Raw genomic sequence first — 26,820 nt, 5'->3', positions numbered from 1 at the left:
GAGGCTAATTGAACTAATTATTTTTTATACCCGATATTTGGTACAAATATTTAACATATTTTGAAATAAAACTAAAGAAATTAGTGATCGTGTGAGGATGACCTTTTGACCTAAAACTCCAGAGTTTTGATGTTGGTACCTTTCACACCAAAACACCGGGTTTCCCCGCAGTTCGATCTCCGGAGAATGTTCTGCTGTTCAACCCCGCAGTTTTAAACTCCGGAGTTGCTTGATTTTACCTTTCACACCAAAACAGCGGGGCGTCAACCCCGGAGTGTCTCCGGAGTTTTGCTTTTGGTGTGAAAGGGGTAGTTTCATGTACGTTCTCAATTTCTACACACACACTAGATTAATATTCACACAGCAGAATTTTTCTTTAGCGTCTTTTTTTTTTCAGATATTTCAAAGTGAAGGAATACTTCGTGTATAACAAAATCAATGGCCGTAAATAGTTTTTTTTTGGCGGAATCGTATTATTGACAATTTGTTTTTTTTTAAAGTACTTTTATCAGGGAAGAGTGCGCTTTTATTATACTTACTCATCCCATGCGAATTAGTATATAACTTTATAAGGCAGAAAAATACCGGGTGGTTTAGAATTCATGTTCTATGCCTGTTGTGTATATAATGTTCTTATCCTCAACTAATAATTTTATAATAAAAATACAGTAAATAAATCAATCAGGATGCAAATGAATAAACGGGTAATATATAAATAGATTAACAGATCAGTGTTTATTTATTCTGTAAAATACAGAACTACAGTAATAGCAATTCTAACAACTATATATAACCAAATGATAACAAAATTGGAAATGGGTAATATACAGCTTAAATTAGAACCAGAAAGATAAAAGATAATAAATATTTTGTTTACAAATTGATTTTAAAATGTAACCTTGTCAACTGTTATATTATGTTTTTGTACATAACTATAATAGTTTTAAATACCTGAATATATGATTGTAATCTGTGAGTTATAGGTTTAAATCCTGTCTATGACCAAATTGTCAATTACTAATAGTTCCAGTATTTATATTTTTTCAATAATGACAATAGACTGCTATTAATAAAGTTATACAGAAGAACAATTGCTTTGGGTGAATCCCATTTAGTGGATTCCCTTATTAAGGAACACTTAACATAAAACTAATGAGGGAAATATATATTTTAACATTATGGTGCACCCCTTTGCAGGGGACACTTTCTTCGGTTTTATGGCATCCCATTAATAGGGGTTCTACTGTATATAAATATAAGGACAATGACAACAAGCACCTAATTACTAATCACCCAATCTGTTAAGATAAATGTCACATGGAATTAAAGTACTAATTTCTGCATATCACAGACCTTTTTTTAGTAAGATACTCTACTTCTTTTAATATAGAAATGCGGACAAATTACATGAGGTGAACAACCCTTTTCAATCAGAGTTTAAATACAGTAGAAACTCTCTATGACACCCACACTTTCTTGTGAAATTAACACTACGGCCAACACCGATTAAGGGGACACTGTGTTGTGAAATGAACACTACGGCCAACACCGATTAAGGGGACACTGTGTTGGGTTTCCCTTAACAGGGTTTCTACTGTATTAAAAATATTTTATTTCGATTCTTAATTACAGGAGAACTGTGCCAACTACTCCAAAATGTGTGTTTATAAAAAAAAACCAGATCATAAATAAACAAAGCCATAAATAATTTATCTGAATTATAGGAGTTATTTCAGCTTTTGTAGTAAGGTTGATGATGTAAAGACCACCTATCCTTTGAACATCAATATTCATATTCCATGATTTGTGAAATACAGTATAAACAAATCATCTATATATAAATTCGGTAAATCGCGCGTTACTTCTTCGTTCGTACTTTCGGTACTGATTTTAACCACCTGATGTAACCCTGTTTACTAATTAAATTTAGTTAGATAATTATAATTATTGACAATTAGGTTCAACGATTTTCCCCAAATAGGGGTGTTTTCCGATCGTGGTATACACTGTCTAATGGATGTCCATCTTGAAAAATACCCGCACACAATAATACGAGGATGTTTCGCATTTACCCACACACAATAATACGAGGATGTTTCGCATTTACCTATCTCCTTCTACGATAATTGTTTTTAATACCTGAAGACCGATTGAACTGCTCGAGTACAGCATCATAATGTTGAAGACAGTCCGATTAAAATAACCGATTTAATATACGTTTATACAAATGTATTGATTTGCGATGAATGGAACATTCCAATGTCTCAGTCTCAGTAAAATTATAAACTTAAAACCTTTAGATATAGTATTACAATACTTTGACAATACTGTAAATACGTTTTTGGTCGCCATTTGAATCGCAAATTTCTTACTGTGAGTGTGGGTACTGTTAGATATATAAACACATATACAAATAAACTTTATTACTGTGAGTGTAGGTAGGCCCTGTTAGATAAACACATAATATACAAATAAACTTTATTATAAACGTCATAATGGTGTATCATTACATTTACTACTATGACAGTGACAGTTTTAACAATTAAGTATTAAATCGCAAATGTTTTACTGTATTTAGTGGTATATTATTTATAGGCATATAAAACATTAACAAATGTTTCGTTACTACGTGAATAAAGAATTTATTTAAAAATTGTTCCTCTTTGTACCCATCCTCTTCCCCATCCATCAACCCTAATGTTACATACAAAACACAAATTGGGTTTGTTTAAATGAATCCAAATTTTGTGAAAAGTTCCACTTTCGGAATTCCCAGGGTGCTAATTTTAGTTGACTACATAAACCAGCGTGTCTATTTATTCGTTTTATTGTAAACGACATTGTATTATAGTCCTGCGGTACGTACTTTGGAAATCATTAGTTTTTTAGCCTGAAATGACTGTGTATTCGAGAACCATGTACTATGAATACATTTAAATATAACATTAAACATATATCTCGTATTACATAAATTTTAGTAACAGAAATATAAAAACTAACCGCCTATTTAAAATGCTGGAATATTAAAGGAAAACAATTAGTGAGCATTGCAAAAAAAATTACTATCGCCACTGTCAACCGTGCATGTAATTACTATTGCCACGATTAACCCTGTTTTTTATCTAGTTCCCTGTGCTGATCCTATCAGGATAATAAAACATGGCAAAAGAAAATATTAATTTACATGCCTGGTTTTTTTTTAAAAAAACAACAAAACCCCAATTGGAATTCTTCTGATTAGTATGATGTTGATGTCATGATTTGATTTTCCACTTTAAAAAGTGTGCAGTAAAATAACCCTAGTTCTCAATTCAATCTGCATATCTCTATATACATACTGTAAATATATATGCACAATCATATAAAATACAAATAACATAATAAAATACATCATATATGTATTTAAATAAAGTTATATTGGTTTGTTATTTTTATAAGTTCTCAGCCATCAGACCAATTATCAAGCAAATAATAATCAAATTTAAAGATCTAAGTAAAAAAGGAAAAGGAAAAGAAGAGATAATACTTCGTGATTGAGCTCCGATATATAAACAAAAACCTGTTGATAACAAGTGTGAAGTACACCTCGTATAATAGTTTTGAAAGTATATGCTTTGATCATCCTCAGGAGTGAGAATGCAGAAAGTCCAGCAAACTGGAAATATAAGAACAAAAAGTGGGACTGGTGTGAAACCTAAAAACAATAGGAAGTTCACAGTGGGAACAGTTTCACATCTCTCGGAAACATTGCTCTTCTATAGCTAGTTTCCATTGTTCATGAAAACAATGCTCTTCTATAGCCAGTTTCTATCCCTCCCATTGTGAACTTGCTATTATTTTTTAACTTTTTAAAAAAATATTTCTGTTCCAATATCTGATGTGAATTTTACAACTTATCACTAATAATGCCAACTAAAATATGGAGGATTTACAGTCTAATCAAGAGTCACAGTTATAATGCATTCATATTTTTAATGCAAGACTGTAATGAGAAATTTACACTATTTGATTAACAAAATAAACAGATATATTAATACAGTACTATACTACAGTTAAAAGCTGCAAAACGATAAAAAACCTTACTTTTAAACGACAGAATCTTAAACCTCTAACAATGTTTTGATATAAAATTATTATATTCTATTTTCGCTATGCAAAGACATTTTAGTTTTAAATACAAATTAATCATATGGATTGATGGAATTATTTGATAGAAGTATTAGTTTGATAGTGAATCATGTGCCAACAAAAAAATAAATAAAACACTGAATACACAGAGTTGTAATAGGACTCAATAAAAACAAACCAGTGTTTATGCATTGGCCTAAATATTGTTTTGGAAGCATCAAATGGTCTCATAGTACATTATACATTACTAATAATAGGGTTAAACGCCAGAAATATAATAAGGTATAAAAAGAGTGATTATTATGCAATTAACTTAAAAATCATGATTAATATTTTACAGTTGAATATTCTATCCGTTATTGACTGTTTTTTAAAGATTGTCCAATTGGCGACAGAAAGAAAGATTTGAGTGTTATGAATTATTAAGATTCACAACAATGACTAAACATTAAACATACCTCAACATGTTTAAGGTAGTGAAGTTATGTATTGGAAGTCAACATTACTACTCCCACAAGAAATGACCCATACATTACATCATTTTTGGGGTTATGTATTAAAGGGTACAAAAAAAAAGAACATATACATATTGTATCTACATTATTATTGTCTAATAGACAACTTCATCTAACACAGTTTCAATCACAATTTTATACGAGTACCATATCTTAATAAATTTTCCTCTTTCGCAATCCATATGATGGCAAAAATACAATGTAAAGCTTGAGTCTACACTATCAAACTTTGTGTGACAAAAAAGTGTTATGTGACCAAATATGGTAGTGATATGCTCAAATATGGTTGAGATATGACATCATCATGTTCATATATGGACACATCACATTTTTGGTCACATAAAGTTTAAGAGTGTAGACAGGGCTTAAAAATCTAAACTCAGAGTTGCACTGTGGGACATGTGGCAAGCTCAAGAAAGTTTTTTTACACAGGGTGATACACCATCACAACTATTTCAAATATGGTGTTTTTACTGTAGTTGTTATTTTTATTGATTAATTAAAGGGTAATCTTGAAACAAGATGAAAGTTACACAATGATTAAGATATAACCATGACTAATTACAGGCGGAGGGATTATAAAATGTCAGAATCAAGTGGCCTACTTTGTGTTTCAAATTGGTCTATTTCTTATGCGACTAGAGTAGAAAGTAGTTTTATGATACTTTATTTCATAAGCACACATTATCCACATACACTATGTATACCTACACATTATTTCATCTCTATTTCGGTTTATGATACAATCATTGGAATAATCAACAAGTATTCAATATACTTTACACAGCTTGAGCTGATTCGGATTTCTTTTTTAGACCCATTGTCTCTACCAGCCATCCTGCTAAATCAACATCTTCTGCTTCAGCCTTCTTTGTGAATGGGTGGGTCTGATTATACAAACAAAAAGTTATCTTACTTGTTATCTACTTAATACTCAAAGTTATTAGTGCCTTCAATCCTAACACACAGATGGTTATCATTATGTCAGAAGTCAGTAAATAAATGGGATTAAATACTTACTAATAGATATTTCAGATTGGCCCGTTCTTGTGGATTCTTGATTAAACTACAACAAATAATATTATATATATATAAATACAAGATACAATTGTATAAAAAAAAATAATGATTGAATTAAGTTGAAAAAATCTAATATTGTCTTATTAAATAAAAACAACAAATTCATTATTTGTGACCCAATCTGGCAAAAAAACCCTACTTTTGTCGGAAATTTTCATTTTGTATTTGTTTATGTATTTGGATTACTTGAATCATAAGCTTTGCAATGGTGTTTATTTCGTAAAAATTACATTTAACAAACTTGTAAATCGTTCAATTAGTTCACAAAAAAATCGCGTTTGAAGTTTGCAATGAAATTCTTTTGATACGCGCTGAAAACTCACTCCATAGTGATGCGGTCTTTTGGTCTAAGGCACGATGACGTCATACCAGTGTGTGCGATATTTAGCAGCATGGACATGATGGTCAGTTTGACTGATTTTATATGCGGTTTTAAACAAATTAACTATTTTACATTATTGAAAAGCAGCATTACGTCAAGCTTATTTTAGCTGGTTTCGGAAATGTTTACGATATTAAGAGCGAAGAACCAAGCAGGCCTAGCCTAGCTAGGCCTATTCAGATTATTTTCGCCGTCATAGCCTGTAAGACCTACTGTTGGGTGTTCATCAGGCCATGTCATGTCAGCGGTGCATCGACACGGCTAGCTTTAGTAGTAAACTAGCCTAGACAAGTTAAGAGTCTTGCAGAGTCACAGCTAACTGCTAGCTAACATTACATTGTATTGTATTGACGATTACATTTGTTTTTTTATAACGTGGAAGATTCGCTGTGATGTTTGGGCTTGAATCCAATGATTGGAAAAAAAATGTAATATGAAATGACTAGACAATAAATTAAATAAATAATTAGAAGCCGATTGGATATATAAAATGTATAAATTAAAATATTGAAAATAATAAGCTAGGCACAGTAGGCATACATCCATAATAAAAATACATAATTTTTGACTTGTCTATTTTACTATAGAATAAACAATTGCACTTTAACACTTTACTTTAAATATTAAAATTGTTTTTAATTTTTTATTCCAATTTACGATATGCTATGTGTAAAATGAAAATAACCTCAAAAAATGTAAACAACTTTTTATTTCCGTGCGTAGAGCGTATAACAACTAGCACGTTGACCAACAATGTTTGTTATTGCGATGATGCACCATAGCATCACACGCAGTTCGCTGTTTTAGAAACTTTGAAGAACAGAATTTTCTGAAATTATGTCATAGTAAATCAAAGTTATCAAAAATGGATGACCTTTATTTTGATGTGGACCTTTCAACATTGTGCAGCACAACTGGCGATCAAATGAACATTTTAGCGTAGATCATGAATAAATTGTTAGGCTTGAGGAAAATACAAATTAATACAGATTAAATTTCGGGAATTTAAATCGGGTAGACGTATTCTTAAATAGTGAAATATTTCAAAATTTCTGCCAGGGTAGTCGATTTGGACGGATTACATGAATTAAAGAGAGAGAGTTTGCTTGTAATCTTTTGTAAAACATGAAGGTATTAAATCTATCAAGTAATTGGACTCCTTACCATTTGTCTACAAAATTCACAAATTCTTCTGAAAACACAGCTTTTGGTAATTTGGGAGGTGCCTAGAAATAAAAATATCAAATCATAGAATAAAATGAACAATTTGTTTTTTTTTTTATTGTAGATATAAATTTGATGAAAATAAAACAATAGATTACTTACATCATTGACTATATATTCCAAAAGTTCAAATATAGCCATCGGACGAGCATCACCTACTTTATCTGAAAAGAAGAACAAATCTAAACAGTTATTAATTTATTTGACATTTAAACCAATCTCAAGTTTTATGTGTCTAATGGATAAAATGAAACCATCTCTTTCCCAGACACATGGGAAAGAGAGTCACTTTGATATCTATTGTGTGCACACAAAAGTACCGCATAAAGTTTACACCACCAGAGTTCAGTGGTCTAATGGTAGACTGCCTATAAATCAAGTCTGCTTGTGTCAACTTATTTCTTTCATATTACACAATTACACTTACGTCTTGTCACCTGTGGATGTGATTTTTTAGGTTCCTCATATTTAAGGTTGAAGATATTGGCTATTTCTTTTTCATCTGGCGGTGGAACAGGATATCTACCTATTGCCATCTCAACTAAAGACAATCCCATACTCCATATGTCCGATTGAACTGTGTAATGTGTTCCTTGTAATCGCTCAGGCTAAGGAATCAAGAATATCATAATAATAATTAGAGAGCTTGAGATTAGAGACAACCTAGTTCCATTCATTATATGCATACAGGTATATTGTTGTTTTTGCAAAAACTCCCTATTATATCCTCCCATACAATTTCTGTTATTTGATATAGTAATTTAAAATCATTAATGGTAATCAATTCATAAGACACTTAACAAAAAAAGCTTTAATAATTGTTTGACAGATCAAGATAATGGGCTGTGTAGAAAAATATCTAATCACCATTAACAGATATATAGAAATCCACCCCATATTTACTGAATTTTAGTTTGTTTATCGAGCACTTTAAAATTACATATTATTAAACTTCACCAGCACTAAAAGAATTTACATTAAAATGGCTAAATCCTGTTAGCAATTTTATTGGCACAAACTTAAACAGTGACAAGTACTTTACACACATGTATGACAAGAAATGAGTTAACTATCGAATCAATGAGAACAAACCTTAAGTAGTGGCAAGTAAGTACTTACAGACATGTACAACCTGGTGCCAACAAATGAGTTAGCTATCGAATCAATGGGAAAAACCCTTAAGTAGTGGCAAGTAAATACTTACAGATATGTATGACCTGGTGCCAACAAATGAGTTAGCTATTGAATCAATGGGAACAAACCTCAAGTAGTGGCAAGTAAGTACTTACAGACATGTATGACCTGGTGCCAACAAAGGAGTTAGCCATCGAGTCAATTAGTTGTCCACTAACACCAAAATCACACATTTTGATCTCACCTCTTGAATTTACCAAAATGTTCGATGGTTTCACATCTATCAAAAAGAAAAGGAATTGATAGGAAGTTGTACTATGGTTTGATTGCAATTTTAAATAACATTTCATTTCTGTATTCTTTACAAATAATAAACACTTGTTAAATGACACTGAAGAACTCTGCAACTTTCAGCTACAATGCAAAATAAAGTAAGGTACATGAGTTAACTACACTGGTCGCCACCTGAGAACATTACATTTTGGGTAATATTGTCAAGGACCACCCGTACCCACTGCTTTTGAAATCACAAACTTAGTAGCAGACATGCAGTCGTATACAGTACATTTTCCACTTTTTCCAAAATATATACATTCAGTGTTTCATGCAGCAGAAACAGGCCCGTATAGGCTGATGTACCTGTAAAGGCCGGATTGAAAGAGATTGATTAAAATGATTACATTTGAAGCATTTAATATATAAATCATAGAAATCCTGCTTATTGATATGTTAAATATAGTGTATAGAGATATAAACAAATTTGGAAAGAAAATCAAGCCTGCAATAGCTTACTGTACTACAATACAATATTAACTGTGCATAGCTATTGATTGATAAACTAATTAAACTACCTGACAAGTACAGTATGCAAGGAAATCCCTAGTAGGGCTCAAATGTCATAAATCAGCCAGTTAGTAAAACAACAAGTTTATTGTATTAACATTTAGGCCATCAGGTGAAAATTCTATCATTCAATCCTGTTCTGATGTTTGGGAAATAAGCAAACATCTTATAGTAATTATTTGAATAATATTTTAAAAGTAATAACACAAAGTTTGACATAAAAAACGTATCATAGAGAAAATTACATTTAAATGTTCATAGTTTAAATTTCTTTTTACTCATGTTGACCCATGACCTTTTCAAAATGTTATTGATTCATCAAATTATTACTCAGTTGAATAAAATACTTACATAAAATCTTCAAATAATCAATATAAAAAAATTAATTAATAAAAAGAAAAATATTGATTTAAATAAAGTTTAGTGCGACATATATGGCGTCGATTACAGAACACACGTTTTTCTCTTTGAGGGTTCAATAAAATATTGTTTCCACCGTGAAATCAGTGTTTATAAACCTCCATAAACATTACAGGTGCTAAACAAGGTGTTATAGATGACGCTAGATGGTATTGTAAAGATTTGAAGACGTAAATAAAACGACTAAACTATTCTGAATTCACCTAGATTGGTATAATTTACCGTACCCCTGGCCCTCCGGTGCAAGAACGTTAGCTTTGGTAAGTTGAACATATTATTATTATTAACTAGGCCTATTGGGTCCTAATAGCTGAATTGATATTGGTTTTATTTATATTTTATAGTAAAGAGAATTTCGCCAGGCAAAATTGGTTATTTTTTGCAGCAGAAACAGGACCATATGTGTCACAAATGTATAGTGCAAGTCTTGTCTACCTGTGCCTGCAAGTTAAACATGTCAAACAAATGAAATACGCATTTAAGCCCCACATCCCAATATAAATTCTCAATATATCTACTACGAACGAGTAACAACTCGTTCTGGGCAAATCAATGAATTTCATAAATACTTGTTTGTCAATCATCAAATATACATTCAGCCCACGAAATTCAGAAAAAAGGTCGACCTTAAATTCGCCAAGTCGTACATAGAGCATAGTTTGCTTGACATAACAGGGTATTCCCCCACACAGGTCTCGTGCTGTGCCCAGCCAGCTCAATAGAAAGTGCATGATGCAATGGTTGAGTGAATTCAGGGATCATCTTAATTCCATGGTTTGTTAACTAAACACCACATAATGGTAAATATGCCTGTTAAAGTCTCAATGATACGATCCCTTAATGTACCATGTTGTTGCTAGGAGGCTTGAAAGGAGTTTCTAGGTCGGCAAGAGAATGCCATCCTCTGACAATTTAAGGTCGGCAATAAGGTCGGCAATAAATTCCTGGGCTGTACATTACAACATGGCCATGGCACCATAAATATTTATAAACAAAAGTTCTTGAGTGTATTTGTGACCAGGTAGTCGGACAATAAATAACACGTACTGTACAGCTCCACTCATCTGTCTTTGATCTAGCACTCACTTTCCTTTTTTTTTTTTTACTTTTGTGGTTAACCACCACCTTTATTCATTTAATGTTACAAAAACAACAATTACAGAATCTCTAAGCATTTTCTACATTTTTTCGACGAACGAAGTTGCTGATAACCTCTTGTGATTGTACGAAATCATCAACATCAACATCTTTTTATTTCTCTTCTTTCTTTCTGTATGATTTTTGTGTAACGCTTTTCTCTAAAACTTGCAAACATAAAATTTTGTTAACTATGTTAACATTTTGACATTTATGTAACGTCGTCAAGCGAAGCTTTTCATGATGTTTACAATTGCGCAACGTGACGTACACGCGATTTAACGATTTTCTCGTATTTAACATATGTCAAAAACCAAATAACATTTTAAAGTGAAACTTTGCAAAAGTTTAATTTATATCACGCGCTAACTTTCTGTTGGAAAAAAATTGCGTGTTTTACACAAAGTTACGCGCGCACGCGCATTTAAAATTTCAAAATGCGCAAAATTAATTTCTAATCAACTTTCTACGCGTTTCATGTCATTTTAAGCATGTCAAAAATTCCCACGCGTGCGCAAATTTTTACGTGTGCGGTGCGCACGTAGCATTAAAAACATTATTTTTTCGCGTGATTTATGTTTTTCCAGCCTCTTCTAGTCATTTTACCAACTTTTAAACAATTTTGACTTAAAGTTACGTCATACGAGCACGTCGAATTGGTCAATTTGCGCGCGTTTTTGATGAAAAAGTTCAGAAATTCGTCAAAATTATGCCTTTTTTTAAACAGTCGTAGTTTCTAAACTGCACGGTCAACTTTTTGTGGATGACATATTCTGGAAGTTGATGAGTTGTAGATATAGGATCATGTATCAATATGGCTAACCGGACATTGTGACGTCATCGTATGGCCACGCGAATATAAAATTTAGGATTTTTGTATCTTTCGTCATAGCTCATCACATTTAATAGAGCGCATCTCCACTTATCCGTTTTCCATTTTCACCCCGATTTTGATATTGTCTAGGTCAATCAACTATCGTTCGCATGAGTTAAAAATATTTTAATTTTTTTGACGTCATCATGCCTAAAAATTTAAATTACGTGTGGCATTAATTTCATCTGTACAGTAAATTTTAATCTGTTATAGCTCGTAAGAATAAAATGTGATAATCACGATTAAAACGTTTTCTGGAAGCTATTGGATTGTAGATACGAAATCATGTGAAAATTTTGCCAATCTGATGATGTGACGTCATCATATGGCCACTTAACTAAAAGAAGTCGTATTTTCATTTTTAGCGTAATAGTTCATTACATTTAAAAGAGCGCGCATCAATATTTCACGTATTCAAATTTCTTCTGCACATTAATATGTTGTTGCTGAGATAATATCCTTCCGAAATTGCTATCTTTGTATTTCATTTTGATGCCGCCGCCATGTTAAAATTTGGAATAAATGGCGGCTCCCGTAATTACACCTAATCTACACTGTATTTAATATGTAAACAGATTTTACTGTTTATACCGACTGTAATGGAATAGCCCAAATCGTTTATTTCCTACCTATTTCTATAATGTAGCAGGCCAAATAAGGCGTTATTTTTACAGGATAGAGGGAGGCAAACAATATTTTTCTCGTATCAGAGCCGTTCATCGTTGTTAGGAGATATGTGATTTCTATTACATTTTCTGGTTTTGTTTGTCAGTTGCTTGTCCGGCCTGTAGGTCATAATGCCAACGTGAACGCTTCCTTTTGGCCTCAACCTATCCCCTTAATGTTAAAAGGTACGTCGTTAAACGTCCATGTTTCACCACTTGCGCAGCGGATAACCAAACTCGTCAAAGTGACGAGTTTCATGTCTAGTTATTTTTTTTCTTTTTATTGTTTCTGTACACTATTTTGTGTAACAATTATCTCAAAAAGTTTAATGTCAATGATTACAAAAATTTCAGAATATCTTTCAAATAATACAACTTAATCCTAATAAGCTTTCCAGCGTGATCACTCATCCGTGACGACATTTATACGCCATTTTGCGAAATCACATTATCAATCATATCTCCATAATTCATTATCACATATTAATGAAATTCACTACACGTAAACTTCAGATCAAGGGTAAAAATATTAGCAAATAAAAACGCACGCGCACGTAGGTTCATGCGCGTGATATCGCGCGTTAAAAATTTAAAACGCTCAAAATTAAGTTTTGATCAATTTAGAGCATGAATTAGGCCATTTGCGTGTTTCAAAAAATTACTGCGCAAAAATGCGTTTTTGCGCGCGCGATACTTAAAAAGCGTAAAAAATATGAATTTTTTTTACAAATCTCATTCTACTCACCATCCTTAGTACATTCACCAAATTTGAGTCAGTTCCGACTTAAAATAACGCTATACGAGCACGTTAAAAATGACAAAATGCGCACATTTATTTTACAAAAGTTCTGAAAATGGTGAAAAATAGGTCTTTTTTAAAATGAAAATAATTCTTCAGAATGCAAGATGACCCCCGATTTTTTTAACTTATTCTGGAAGCCATTGAGTTGTAGATATGAATTCATGTACACATTTTACGTACAAAATGTTTTGACGTCATCAAATGGCCACTTGAATTTAAAAATTAGGATTTGTTATCTTTTTGTGTAGATTATCACATTCAACAGAGCGCATCTTGGTTATGTGTGCTCGAATTTCGCACAACTTTCAATATGATCTTGTTTAATTAATTATCTTTATCATGAGTTGACACTATCTTCATTTTAATGACGTCATCACGCGTAAAAACTTGAATAACGTAGGCCGTGTAATTTCACCTTCGCAGTAAATTTGAATATCTTACAGCTCTTCAGAATTGAAGGTTACCTTGATGATTATAATTTATTATGAAAGCTGATGAAATGTAGATATTAATTCATATAAAAATTAAGCCTATCGGATGTTGTGACGTTAACATATGGCCAGTTGAAGTGAAAAGTAGTTTTTTCATATTTTTCGTCAAAGTTATACACAATTCAAAGAGCGCGCACAGCGCTTCTACGTGCCAAATTTTTTTCCAAATCTTATATTTTTTTGCTCAATTAATTATCTTACGAAATTGTCATCTTAAAGTTTAGTTTGATAACGTCATCATGCCAAAAAATTAGAACATGTGTGTCCCGTAATTTCACCTATGCTACACTGTATATAGATATACAGTATATACTGTACATATTGTATATGGCATATAGGCACAACTCAGCACTATAAGCATATAATAGGATGGCATACATCAACATTTTCCGATCGTATGTTAACGTACGTGCATGTTTAAAAAAAATTAATTTCATTAAAATGATAAAAATGATCACCTATAATTCGTCAAAGTGACGAATTAAATTCTAGTTAGGTGATCATTTAGAATAAAATGATCACCTATTGTTATTGTATCAAATCTTTATTTTTCTTTTTATTGTTTCTGTACACTATTTTGTGTAACAATTATCTCAAAAAGTTTAATGTCAATGATTACCAAAATTTCAGAATATCTTTCAAATAATACAACTTAATCCTAATAAGCTTTCCAGCGTGATCACTCATCCGTGACGTCATTTATACGCCATTTTGTGAAATCACATTATCAATCATATCTCCATAATTAATCATCACATAATAATGAAATTCACTACACGTAAACTTTAGGTCAAGGGTAAAAATATTAACAAATAAAAACGCGCGCACACGTAGGGTCATGCGCGTTAAATCGCGCGTTAAAAATTTAAAAAGCTCATAATTAAGTTTTGATCAATTTAGAGCATGAATTAGGCCATTTGCGTGTTTCAAAAAATTACTGCGCAAAAAAATATTTTGCGCGCGCGATACTTACAAAGCGTAAAAAATGCAATTTTTTTATACAAATCGCATTCTACTCACCAGCCTTAGTACATTCACCAAATTTGAGTCAGTTCCAACTTAAAATAACGCTATACGAGCAGGTTAAAAATGACAAAATGCGCAAATTAATTGCATCAAAGTGCTGAAAATGGTGAAAAATAAGGCCTTTTTAAAATGAATATAAATCTTCAGAATGGCAGGTGACCCCTAATTTTTTTAACTTATTCGGGAAGCCATTGGGTTGTAGATACATATTCATGTACACATTAGACGTACAAAATGGTATGACGTCATCAAATGGCCACTTGAATTTAAAAATTAGTAATTTTTATCTTTTTGTGTGGGTTATCACTCTCAATAGAGCGCATCTCCGTTATTTGAGCCCGATTTTCGCAAAAATTTTAGAATGTGCTTGCTGAATTGATTATCTTTCTCATGGGTTGTAAACATTTTTATTTTGATGACGTCATCACGCGTAAAAACTTGAATAACCTAGGTCGTGTAATTTTAGCTACACCATACATTTGAATATCTAATAGCTCTTCAGAATTAAAGGTGACCTTGAAGATTATAACTTATTATGAAAGCTGTTGAAATGTAGATATGAATTCATATAAAAATTAAGCCTATCGGATGTTGTGATGTTATCATATGGCCAGTTGAAGTTAAAACGTAGTTTTTAGATTTCTTTAGTCGAAGTTATACAAATTTCAATGAGCGCGCATTGCGCTTCTACGTATCAAATTCTCTTCCAATCCTTATATTTATTTGCTCAATTCATTATCTTTCGAAATTGTCATCTTTGAGTTTATTTTGATAATTCCATCATACCAACAAATTTGAACATGATGTGGGTCCCGTAATTTTACCTATGCTACACTGTATATAGATATACAGTATATACTGTATATATTGTATATGACACATAATAGGTACAACTCAGCACTATAAGTGTTTATGCATCATGTCATAGGATGGCGTACATCAGCTTTTTACGATCGTATGTTAACGTACGTGCATGTTTAAAAAATGTTAATTTCATTAAAATGATAAAAATGATCACCTATAATTCGTCAAAGTGACGAATTAAATTCTAGTGAGAAATTGTTTTTGTAAAACAAAAAATGTTTCTTCGCAATTTCTTTCTGTACAGATTTTGTGTAACAAATATCTTAAAAAGTTTAATGTCAATGATTACCAAAATTTCTGAATGTCTTTCAAATACTTTAACTTAGTCCTAATAAGCTTTTCAGCGTGATCACTCATCCGTGACGTCATTTAGACGCCATTTTGTGAAATCACATTATCAATCATATCTCCATAATTCATTATCACATATTAATGAAATTCACTACACGTAAACTTTAGGTCAAGGGTAAAAATATTAACAAATAAAAACGCGCGCACACGTAGGGTCATGCGCGTGAAATCGCGCGTTAAAAATTTAAAAAGCTCAAAATTAAGTTTTGATCAATTTAGAGCATGAATTAGGCCATTTGCGTGTTTCAAAAAATTACTGCGCAAAAAAAATATTTTGCGCGCGCGATACTTACAAAGCGTAAAAAATGCAATTTTTTTATACAAATCGCATTCTACTCACCAGCCTTAGTACATTCACCAAATTTGAGTCAGTTCCAACTTAAAATAACGCTATACGAGCAGGTTAAAAATGACAAAATGCGCAAATTAATTGCATCAAAGTGCTGAAAATGGTGAAAAATAAGGCCTTTTTAAAATGAATATAAATCTTCAGAATGGCAGGTGACCCCTAATTTTTTTAACTTATTCGGGAAGCCATTGGGTTGTAGATACATATTCATGTACACATTAGACGTACAAAATGGTATGACGTCATCAAATGGCCACTTGAATTTAAAAATTAGTAATTTTTATCTTTTTGTGTGGGTTATCACATTCAATAGAGCGCATCTCCGTTAGTTGAGCCCGATTTTTGCAAAAATTTTAGAATGTGCTTGCTGAATTGATTATCTTTCTCATGGGTTGTAAACATTTTTATTTTGATGACGTCATCACGCGTAAAAACTTGAATAACCTAGGTCGTGTAATTTTAGCTACACCATACATTTGAATATCTAATAGCTCTTCAGAATTAAAGGTGACCTTGAAGATTATAACTTATTATGAAAGCTGTTGAAATGTAGATATGAATTCATATAAAAATTAAGCCTATCGGATGTTGTGATGATCATATGGCCAGTTGAAGTTAAAACGTAGTTTTTAGATTTCTTTAGTCGAAGTTATACAAATTTCAATGAGCGCGCATTGCGCTTCTACGTATCAATTTCTCTTCCAATCCTTATATTTATTTGCTCAATTTATTATCTTTCGAAATTGTCATCTTCGAGATTATTTTGATAATTCCATCATACCAACAAATTTGAACATGATGTGGGTCCCGTAATTTTAACTATGCTACACTGTATATAGATATACAGTATATACTGTATATATTGTATATGACACATAATAGGTACAACTCAGCACTATAAGTGTATATGCATCATGTCATAGGATGGCGTACATCAGCTTTTTACGATCGTATGTTAACGTACGTGCATGTTTAAAAAATGTTAATTTCATTAAAATGATAAAAATGATCACCTATAATTCGTCAAAGTGACGAATTAAATTCTAGTTAGGTGATCATTTAGAATAAAATGATCACCTATTGTTATTGTATGAAATCTTTATTTATTTTTTTTTTTATTTTTATTCTTTCTGTACACTTTTTGTGTAACAAATATCTCAAAAAGTTAAATGTCAATGATTACCAAAATTTCACAATGTCTTTCAAATACTGTAACTTAGTCATAATAAGTTTTTCAGCGTGATCACTCAACCGTGACGTCATTTATACGCCATTTTGTGAAATCACATTATGAATCATATCTCCATAATTCATTATCACATATTAATGAAATTTACTACACGTAAACTTCAGGTAAAGGTAAAAATATTAGCAAATAAAAACTTGCGCGTTTCAAGGTCATTCGCGTGAAATCGCGCGTTAAAAATTTAAAAAGCTCAAAATTACGTTTTGATCAATTTAGAGCATAAATTAGGCCATTTGCGTGTTTTAAAAAATTACTGCGCAAAAACGTGTTTTTGCGCGTGCATACATAGAAAGCTTAAAAAATACCAATTTTTTGTACAAATTGCATCCTAGTCATCTTACTTAGTACATTCACTAAATTTGAGTACATTACGACTTAAAATAACGCTATACGAGCACGTTAAAAATGACAAAATGCGCACATTAATTGTACAAAAGTGCTAAAAATGGTAAAAAATAAGGCCTTTTTAAAATGAATATAACTCTTCAGAATGGAAGATGACCCCCATTTTTTTTAACTTGTTATGGAAGTTAATGAGTTGTAGATATAAATGTATATACCCATTAGACGTACAAAATGGTATGACGTCATCATTTGGCCACATGAATTTTTAAAATAGGGTTTTTTCCCATTTTGTCATAGACCACCATATTCAACAGAGCGTAACTCGCTTATCTGTGCTCGATTTCTTTTAAATTTTTAATATATTCTACCTCAACCAATTATGTTACTCATGAGTTGCCAATATTTTCATTTCGATGACGTCATCACGTCTTAAAATTTGAATAACGGTGGTTACGTAATTTCACCTACAACGTATAGTTGAATACCTTACAGCTCTTCTGAATTAAAGTTGACCTTGATGTTTATAACTTATTATGATAGCTGGTGAAATGTAGATATGAATGCATATAAAAATTAAGCCTATCGAATGTTATGAAGTTATCATATGGCCAGTTGAAGTTAAAAAGTAGTTTTTTCATCTCTTTCGTCAAAGTTATACACATTTTAAAGAGCGCGCACCGCGCTTCTACGTGCCAAATTTTCTTCCAATTGTTATATTTTATTGCTCAATTCATTATCTTTCGATATTGGTATCCACAAGTTTATTTTGATAATGTCATCAGTGCCAAAAACTTAAAAACTTAGAACATGATATGTGTCCGTAATTTCACCAATGCTACACTGTATATAGATATACAGTATACTGTACATAATGTGATATGACATATAATAGGCACAACTAAGCACTATAAGCGTATAATAGGATGGCATACATCAACATTTTCCGATTGTATGTTAACATACGTGCATGTTTAAAAAATATTAATGTCAATAAAATGATAAAAATGATCACCTATAATTCGTCAAAGTGACGAATTAAATTCTAGTGAGAAATTGTTTTTGTAAAACAAAAAATGTTTCTTCGCAATTTCTTTCTGTACAGATTTTGTGTAACAAATATCTCAAAAAGTTTAATGTCAATGATTACCAAAATTTCTGAATGTCTTTCAAATACTTTAACTTAGTCCTAATAAGCTTTTCAGCGTGATCACTCATCCGTGACGTCATTTAGACGCCATTTTGTGAAAGCACATTATCAATCATATCTCCATAATTCATTATCACATATTAATGAAATTCACTACACGTAAACTTTAGGTCAAGGGTAAAAATATTAACAAATAAAAACGCGCGCACACGTAGGGTCATGCGCGTGAAATCGCGCGTTAAAAATTTAAAAAGCTCAAAATTAAGTTTTGATCAATTTAGAGCATGAATTAGGCCATTTGCGTGTTTCAAAAAATTACTGCGCAAAAAAAATATTTTGCGCGCGCGATACTTACAAAGCGTAAAAAATGCAATTTTTTTATACAAATCGCATTCTACTCACCAGCTTTAGTACATTCACCAAATTTGAGTCAGTTCCAACTTAAAATAACGCTATACGAGCAGGTTAAAAATGACAAAATGCGCAAATTAATTGCATCAAAGTGCTGAAAATGGTGAAAAATAAGGCCTTTTTAAAATGAATATAAATCTTCAGAATGGCAGGTGACCCCTAATTTTTTTAACTTATTCGGGAAGCCATTGGGTTGTACATACATATTCATGTACACATTAGACGTACAAAATGGTATGACGTCATCAAATGGCCACTTGAATTTAAAAATTAGTAATTTTTATCTTTTTGTGTGGGTTATCACATTCAATAGAGCGCATCTCCGTTATTTGAGCCCGATTTTCGCAAAAATTTTAGAATGTGCTTGCTCAATTGATTATCTTTCTCATGGGTTGTAAACATTTTTATTTTGATGACGTCATCACGCGTAAAAACTTGAATAACCTAGGTCGTGTAATTTTAGCTACACCATACATTTGAATATCTAATAGCTCTTCAGAATTAAAGGTGACCTTGAAGATTATAACTTATTATGAAAGCTGTTGAAATGTAGATATAAATTCATATAAAAATTAAGTCTATCGGATGTTGTGATGTTATCATATGGCCAGTTGAAGTTAAAACGTAGTTTTTAGATTTCTTTAGTCGAAGTTATACAAATTTCAATGAGCGCGCATTGCGCTTCTACGTATCAAATTCTCTTCCAATCCTTATATTTATTTGCTCAATTCATTATCTTTCGAAATTGTCATCTTCGAGTTTATTTTGATAATTCCATCATACCAACAAATTTGAACATGATGTGGGTCCCGTAATTTTACCTATGCTACACTGTATATAGATATACAGTATATACTGTATATATTGTGTATGACACATAGGTACAACTCAGCACTATAAGTGTATATGCATCATGTCATAGGATGGCGTACATCAGCTTTTTACGATGGTATGTTAACGTACGTGCATGTTTAAAAAATGTGAATTTCATTAAAATGATAAAAATGATCACCTATAATTCGTCAAAGTGACGAATTAAATTCTAGTTTTAATAATAATTGTAATATTTTGGCCTATACGTAGTACCCAATGTTTTCATAATGTATATATTTGTTTTGTCTACTACACTTTAAAAAAATATATATTATACATTATTTTCTGCATATTTTTTGTTATGTTATCCATTACAAAATATATTGCATATTTAATAAAAAAGTTGTTTACTTTCGAAACGTTTGTTAACATATTTATCATAATTTGTGTGTCTTTCAGTTTATATATTTGTATATATATATATATATATCAACACATTCACACACACCAATATATATTGAAATACATACTATATATCAAATTTATATATACATACACAGAAGGTTCGTTGACTTTCCGAAGGAGAGAAAAAACTTCTTTCCCAAGGACTTAAATTCTGGCCAAAACCAAGGATATGAAGTCTTTCTCCAGAAGATTACAATTAATTTTGCTGATTCAGACAGCAGCACCACGCAAAACAAAGGCAACGTTTGCAAATTTAAATCAAAAAGTTCCTGGAATCCACCTAAAAATCGTTATCCAGCTTTAGAAACATTTATTCAGGCTATTGAAGAGGATGTACAAAACTACGTCCCGAGTCCAGATAAACGTGACAATCTCTCAAAACAAGAGAGGCAGGCCATTGCCAAATTGCGTCAGCGTAATGATATCATCATTAAACCCGCTGATAAAGGTTCTGCCACTGTTGCTATGGACATCAAATGTTATGAAGAGGAGTCCTTAAGACAGCTAAACAATCCTCTTCATTATCGTAAACTTACAACGGATCCCACCCCGGAAATTGCGGATAAGGTGGCCAAATCAGTTTCTGTGATGGTAAAAAAACACTCCATCGATCCTAAGATTGGACCTCACAGGTTAATCGAGTTACAGGCAGATTTTATTTCCTACCTAAAATCCACAAATCCTAATAGACCCATTATTTCGGGCAATGGCACTACTACAGAGAAAATTTCTGAATATGTGGATGATTTACTTAGACCATATGTGACTGATCTCCCTTCATACATTCAGGACTGACTTTATCCGCAAAATTAACCAAATTCAAAATTTACCTAATAATTCTGTTCTGGCTACATTAGATGTTTCATCGTTGTATACTAATATCCCTCACGAAGAAGGAGCCAACGCATGTATTTTAAATTACAAACAAATTCCAGGCAAAACGCCTACTAAAGCTCATTTACGAGAACTGGTCATGTTGATTTTAACCAACAACAATTTTATTTTGGAAATGACCATTACCTTCAAATTGATGGCACAGCGATGGGCACAAAAATGGTCGCCATCTTTTGCACATTTATTTATGGGACAACTTGAGGCCAATTTTCTGTCCCTCCAACCTAATAAACCACTTGTTTGGTTTAGATACATTGATGACATCTTCATGATCTGGACCCATGGTGAAGATAATTTGGAATCTTTTCTTCTCAATATTAATTCAGCCCACCCCACTATCAAATTTACAGCTACCAAATCCACTAGTAGCGTTGATTTTTTGGACACTATAGTGACCATAGAAAATGATACACTCAAAACTGACCTATTCCGTAAACCCACAGATAAAAATATGTACTTGCTCCCTACCAATTGTCATCCCCGACACTGTACTAAAAACATACCGTACAGTCAAGCATTACGTATCAGACGTACTGTATCTGTTCTTCAGATTTAGATTTTCAGAATCGTACTGAAGAACTAAACGGACATCTCCGGAATAGAAATTACAAGAAGGAATACATCGAAACTGCTATAAAGAAAGCAAAAGGTATTTCTTGATGTCAAACACTGATGTACAAACCACGTCAGCCAAATTCGACCAGAGTGCCATTGGTCACAACCTATCACCCTAGGTTGCCACCATTACATGCTATTAGTGAGAAACATATGCCCATTCTACAGTCCACAGAACGTCTCAGGACTGTTTTTCCGGAACCACCCATTATTGCATTTCGTAGACCTCCCAACCTTCGTGATATATTAGTCGGATCCAAATTTAAGAGTGAAATTAACTCTCATGACAGCCAAAATTTGGGCAGTCACCTTTGCGGCAAATCTTGCAAAACTTGTTCATTGGTTGATTCTACTGAAAAATTTAAGAGTAACTAAACGGGCCGCATTTTTTGGATGAGACAATCAATTAATTGTCTTAACCAAAAAAACCTTAACAATAAAATAAACTTAAGTGACAGAAATTGAGTCTGTTTAGTATAATAAAGTAATATTATTTAGACATCATTTTTATTTAAATTATTTAATAAGCACATCATCTTTTACAGATTCAGTATTTTTAATTTTTCAATTTCAATTGCACAAATATGGCATGATATCAAAGTATGAATTCTTGTTGTATTTTACTTCAAAAACAAAAGTTATTCACTTCTGTCTTCACGTATAAAAAGAGAAAAGAAACGTTTAATTATAACCCAAAAACCATTGTCTGACAGACAATTTAAGTATTTTTTGCTTTAAATTACTTTTTTTCAGGTAAATAATTGTTTGGTTAACATAAATAACTATTATGTGACAATAAAATGACACATTCAAAAACAAATTTGAAATACAAAAACAATTTTTAGGGGGACAATATACAGTATCTTTAAAACTGTTACGTCAACAAGCAAGCAGCGTTTTTTGTAAGAAATATTTCATGTTTATTTTAAAGGCCAGGTGCGGGCAAAAAATTTCTATTGATCATACATTCCAATAATTATCGATCTATAGTTTCCCCTATGTTTCATCATTTTGGGGATTATATTTGTGTTACACAAGCTTGTTGAAAATACGTACGGTACGGGACCGAAAGGCGTACGTAAAACAAGGGATTCGTAAAATCCAGGTTGACCTTAAATTGACCCCCAAATACGTAGATCGTAGCTAAAAAGGCTGCCGTGTTTGCCTACAGCATGCAGGTGGTCACTAGCTTAGCTAGGCCTACAGTAGGCCCTTCCTAGACTAATCTAGGCCAGGCTAGTAGGCCTAGCAAGATGTGAGGCCTAGAAAAGTACAGTATATACAGGCTGTGCGATTTAGTTTAAATAAAGTGTTATAAATAAAAATATCAATGTTCTTGTATTTTCTATCAATAAAAACAGTCGCTGCTGTAGGGGAGTGCACATAAGTTCCTCATACAGCCATGGCTTTGTGCTTTGTTGTTGTTAAATTGCGCCCTCAATGTAAGAAAATGATGACGTCATCGGTCATTTTAAGCATACGTAAAATCAAGGGAACGTAAAATCAGGGTACGTAAAACGAAGGTTCTACTGTAAGCACTTTCTTATCAGTGGGGGGATAGTTCAAATTACACAGTAAAATCTCCATTCTTTTGTACACACATTTTGTAAATAGAGAGGCACGGTGTGGTAAACAATGTATCAGATGACTAAATATATAATATAACTTGAATTTTACATTTCTGGTATTTTTATTCAACTTCAGAATTTTATTTTCATGCTATAGCAAAAATTATCCACCGTATATCCACCATCTTTTTTCACCTTCTAGGGAGTCACCAGACATGCTATTACATTAAACTACCTATTAAATAAAATTTCTTTTAGAACAACCAAAAAATAATATAAGCGAACTTAAAGTACGTTTCGAAACCTATCAGGTTTCATTCTCAACTGGCGTTTCATCGCCTAGCGTTGTTAATCCCATGACGACGATGAGTTGGTATAGCGCCACCAATAGGTCCAAAAGGATGTGCCCCCTTCTCCTTCTTCAATAGTTGATCATATAATTCGTTAGCTCCTTCATCTCTGTTCATGATTTTTCCATGCTTTCTGATGTTGATCGACTCTTTTATTTGCCTTTTTTGAGTGTTGCATTCTTTCTCAAGGATAGCTGCGTTCCAATCAATGAGGTGATTGTGTTGTAGTGCATGATCTGTTATTGCAGATTTATGTATGATTGATGATGTAGACAATCTTTGAGCCCTGTTTAAAATCCCTCCCGTGTTGTTTTCTGTGTCTGTGCGATGTTCTTTTATGCATGTTTTTAAAGCCCTCCCTTGGATCTTTCTTCAGCTGTTCATAGGTGTTACTATCGCTAAGCATGTCATTAACTTTGCTTACATAATCAATTGTGTCTAGAACAACAGTAGCTCGACCTTTGTCGGCTGGCAAGATTGCAATGTTGCTGTTTTGCTTTAAATTGAGTAAGGCTTTTCTTTCTTCGGATGATATGTTGGAGGGTGGGATTTTAGCAGTGTTTGGCACGAATGATGTCTTTTTCAGCATACGGTACATTGATCGATTACATGCTAGCTCTGTCGCTACAACAATGTCCTCAATAGGTGTTGTGCGTGGGGACACTGCATAGTTTAGGCCTAGCTCTAATACCTGATAGGTTTCGAAACGTACTGCAAGTTCGCTTATATTATTTTTTGGTTGTTCTAAAAGAAATTTTATTTAATACCTATTCCACAACCAGATGAAATTCTTCCAACATTAAACTACCTAACTACTAAAAAAAAGTCTTCCTGGTTTTTATGGCAGAATTTTGCCAAATTTTGTATTTGACCATATTAAGGGAAATTCATGTTTTTTCCTCTTGATTTATGTGCAAGTAACCAGATATTATATTTAAAATTCATGCCTGTACCTGAGCTTTAAATTTTAATCGTTTTAACAGTAATTTACAGAGTCTATCGTGCTTTTAGTAGTTTAAAAACAGTATTTTAACATTGCCATTTGCAATTTGATGTATTTTTGCTATTGTCTTAATTATGCCAAGTGAAACAAATTTCAATTTTAAAGTGGACCAATAAAATCTTGAATCTTCAACAAATTGTAGTTTTCCGCGACAACATGTATTAAGCTTCAGAATAGCACTGTTGTACGTACACAAAGTAAAGGTGTACCCTTTGCAAAAAAGCCGTATACGATCCGTATACGCTGAAAACGTATACGACGTATACGGATCGTATACGATTTCACTGTTTACATTATTTCCACTCTGTTGCTCCACAAAGAGTTGGCGTCGTATACGTTTAGCATACGTAACGTATACGTTGTTTATTCATGATAAGAATATCGTATACGGGACGTATACGAATCATATACGAACAAACTAGGCCATTTTATAAATTATAATAGTAGTAATGAGTAGAATAGAGCTAAATAAAACATTTAAATTGTCATTACAACAAATACGTACGTACGTAGGCTGGCTCTCTGGCCTAGCTAGCACCAGCCACTAGTCTAGTACAGTATTATTAGTATAGCCTAGTAGTATTAGGAGCTAGGACATAAGACCATATTTATTTCAATTTATTAGATAGCCTAGGCTACCGATAAAATTCAAACAACGTTTTTCGCAAGTCAATAAAGGTAGGCCTAGAAAGGACAAGACAAGGGGAGGGGCCACTTTCACGATGTTGTTTGCAGTTTTCCTTTATAAAATATGGCAGAGGTCAGTAAGTTCAGCCGCCGACGACGACCGAGCGTCGCTCGGTTGCCTACAATTGCAACTCGTGGTCGACTCGGTTCTCTGGTGGCCAATCATGCATATCATCGGGTACGTCGTTCAATCTTCTCAATTCGTCACACCACGTGCGAGCTTTGGGTGGTCAAATTACATCGTTTATGTTAAGCGATATTATTCCGCGACATGTGTTGTAGTACAGCATGGAGATGGAGTAACAATAATTTGGCAAATAATGCCGAAGAGGAAAACCATGATCCAAAACAGAAGTGGGATGTGTTGATATGTACATTAACATTATATAATAATAATAATAATAATTATCTAACAATGAATACAATCGGATTTTGAATTAGTTGATCACTTCCGTAGAAAAAAATTAAAAAACAAAATTAGTGGTTATAGTAAATACAATTATATCGAATTTCAATTTTTTCCCGGTTAAGCGAACAGATTGAATTGCTTTCATTTATCTCAGCGGTATTTCTGCTTGGTGATTAAGAAATCATAAAACATGTCTTTAAAAAATAACCACCCTCAACTGTAAATAACAAATTAAATAAGTCTACTAAACATTGTTGATTTCCCATGGACCCAACAATACCCCAACTATTTCATTCATAATTGTTTATTTGTAACAGTTTATTTGAAATCCTTGTCCTTTGTTAATTCAATTGTGTGACAATTAAATTAGATTGTACATGCTGATGCTGTGTATTATGTAAAAAGATGAGTCATGTTTATCAGATTCTTGAAAAAGATCTAAACTTTGAATTCTCAAAATGTGTTCTATATCTTTATTTGGCGTTAGACTCGTACTACATTAATTAAAATATCCAGCATCCCGCAGCCGTGTGTACAGAGGGGGCACAACAAAACTATTAGCTACTAATATTGTACACAATT

The 26,820-nt window shown here is 32.5% G+C and overlaps 1 protein-coding gene across 1 annotated transcript in view; it reads right to left on the bottom strand.

Moving 5' to 3' along the window:
- Nucleotides 1-1,095: 1,095 nt before the first annotated feature.
- LOC144853824 (dual specificity mitogen-activated protein kinase kinase 1-like) overlaps nucleotides 1,096-26,820 on the bottom strand; it is a 58,439-nt gene continuing 32,714 nt past the window's right edge. Inside the window, exons 6-11 of the mRNA XM_078711671.1 lie at nucleotides 8,619-8,743; nucleotides 7,757-7,937; nucleotides 7,432-7,493; nucleotides 7,270-7,331; nucleotides 5,664-5,709; nucleotides 1,096-5,530 (exon numbers count right to left, since the gene is read on the bottom strand). Coding sequence (XP_078567797.1) covers nucleotides 5,423-5,530; nucleotides 5,664-5,709; nucleotides 7,270-7,331; nucleotides 7,432-7,493; nucleotides 7,757-7,937; nucleotides 8,619-8,743 — 584 coding nt within the window. The 3' untranslated portion in view covers nucleotides 1,096-5,422. The remainder of the gene's footprint in view (nucleotides 5,531-5,663; nucleotides 5,710-7,269; nucleotides 7,332-7,431; nucleotides 7,494-7,756; nucleotides 7,938-8,618; nucleotides 8,744-26,820) is intronic.

Source organism: Antedon bifida, chromosome 10 (assembly GCF_963402885.1).
Source record: "Antedon bifida chromosome 10, ecAntBifi1.1, whole genome shotgun sequence".
NCBI lineage: Eukaryota > Metazoa > Echinodermata > Crinoidea > Comatulida > Antedonidae > Antedon > Antedon bifida.
This window is presented reverse-complemented; position numbering and strand designations above follow the sequence as displayed.